This window comes from Elephantulus edwardii, unplaced genomic scaffold (assembly GCF_000299155.1).
Source record: "Elephantulus edwardii isolate Elephantulus edwardi_28Jun2011 unplaced genomic scaffold, EleEdw1.0 scaffold00325, whole genome shotgun sequence".
Taxonomy (NCBI): domain Eukaryota; kingdom Metazoa; phylum Chordata; class Mammalia; order Macroscelidea; family Macroscelididae; genus Elephantulus; species Elephantulus edwardii.
The window spans coordinates 489433-491077 of NW_006400075.1; the positions used below are offsets into that span (position 1 = coordinate 489433).

General features: G+C 42.0%; 1 gene segment (V, D, J or C); it reads left to right on the forward strand.

Annotated features, from left to right (window-relative positions):
* Positions 1-27: 27 nt before the first annotated feature.
* LOC102853718 lies at positions 28-447 on the forward strand. The segment is given in 1 exon segment: positions 28-447. A coding segment is annotated over 1 exon segment (420 nt).
* Positions 448-1645: the final 1198 nt, after the last annotated feature.

Genomic DNA, 1645 nt, shown 5'->3' on the forward strand with positions numbered 1-1645 from the left:
ATATGTGTAATGCTTTGCCTGACCAAAATGTCACTATGTTTTACAGGTGTCCAGTGTGAGGTACAACTGGTGGAGTCTGGGGGAGACCTGAGGCAGCCTGGAGGGTCTCTGAAGCTCTCCTGTGTAGCCTCTGGGTTCACCTTTAGTAGCTATTCAATGAGTTGGGTTCGTCAAGCTCCAGGGAAGGGACTGCAGTGGGTCTCACGTATTACTAGTAGTGGTGGTAGTACATACTACACAGAGTCTGTGAAGGGCCGATTCACCATCTCCAGAGACAACGCAAAGAACATGGTGTATCTGCAGATGGACAGTCTGAGAACTGAGGACACAGCCATGTATTACTGTGCAAGAGACACGGTGAGGGGAAGTCAGTGTGAGCCTAAACAGAAACCTGTCTGTGGGAGCCAAGAGCACAGGATTCAGATCCAGGAGCAGGTGCAGATGTAGGTTGAAGGCTAGTTTCCTGTAGTGATCTGACCATTCTTCATCTGACAATTTCTCCTGGGAATATTTCATATAAGGAGCTCTAAAGGTATAGTTGTAAAAGGGTGCACTACCATCTCAAAAGCAGGCAGTTCAAATCCAGCAGTTGCCCATGAGAAAGACAGACAACTTTCACTTGTGCAAAATGCTGCCTGTGAAAACCTACTGGAGTGCCAGTTATGTAAGAGTTGCTTTTGATTCACCTCTACACAGCACCACCAACAACTTCTGTGTGTGTGTGTGTGTGTCTCTCCTTTGATACTTTTTAAATTAAAAGTCACACAATTATTTCTGACACCATGCACAAAAATTAACTTAAGTTGCAATAAAGACATAAATATAAATTTTTTTAAAAGATTATCAAAGAAAAAAACATTATAAATGAAATTTTATCAAAGGAATAGAAAAAGAACCATATTGGTGTTTTAGTCTTTAGGAGGTTGCATTATTAATAATGGTGGAAGTTCTCTGAAGGTTTGAATCCTCAGGAGAAAGGTGAAGGGAAAAAGGTGAATAACCTCTTCTCATGAGATTTATTGTCTTAAAAAGCCCATTGGAGAATCATTTGTGATTTGGTTCCCAGTTAACCGTAGTGAGTGAGTGAGAGAGGGAGCAAGATTTCACCATCTCCACGTTTATCTATAAGGAGCTTTGTTGGCATCTGCTGAGTGTGTTACCATGCTAAACAAATGGACAACAGCTGGAATGCACCAGTGATCAATCAAGGTAGAGATGGGTAGAATCCTCCAATTAATAATAGTATGTACAATTTCAGAAACCTGATGTACGTTGCTATGAATAAAAATTAACTCGAGAGCTGTTCTTATTAAGCTCCGTCATGTCTCCCGAGACCGATAGGGACCTTACGTACATCAGCCCTAAATCCTGCTCTATCGCTTGCCAATATCTTATTGTCTCTGGCATGCTTATACCCATTACCCAGTGACTGAATCAATCTATCTGATCTAAGGTCTTCTTTTCCTGTGCTATCTTTCCACCTTTCCAAATAGGACGTCCCTCTCCAAGGACTGATCCCACCGTGCAACATGGCCAAATATGTAAGATGAAGTTTCAGAATCCTTGCCTCCAAAGAGGAGCTCGTCTTCAACCTCTCCAGGATGGACTTTTTTTTTCCTCCTTGCAGTCCATGGTATATTCAATC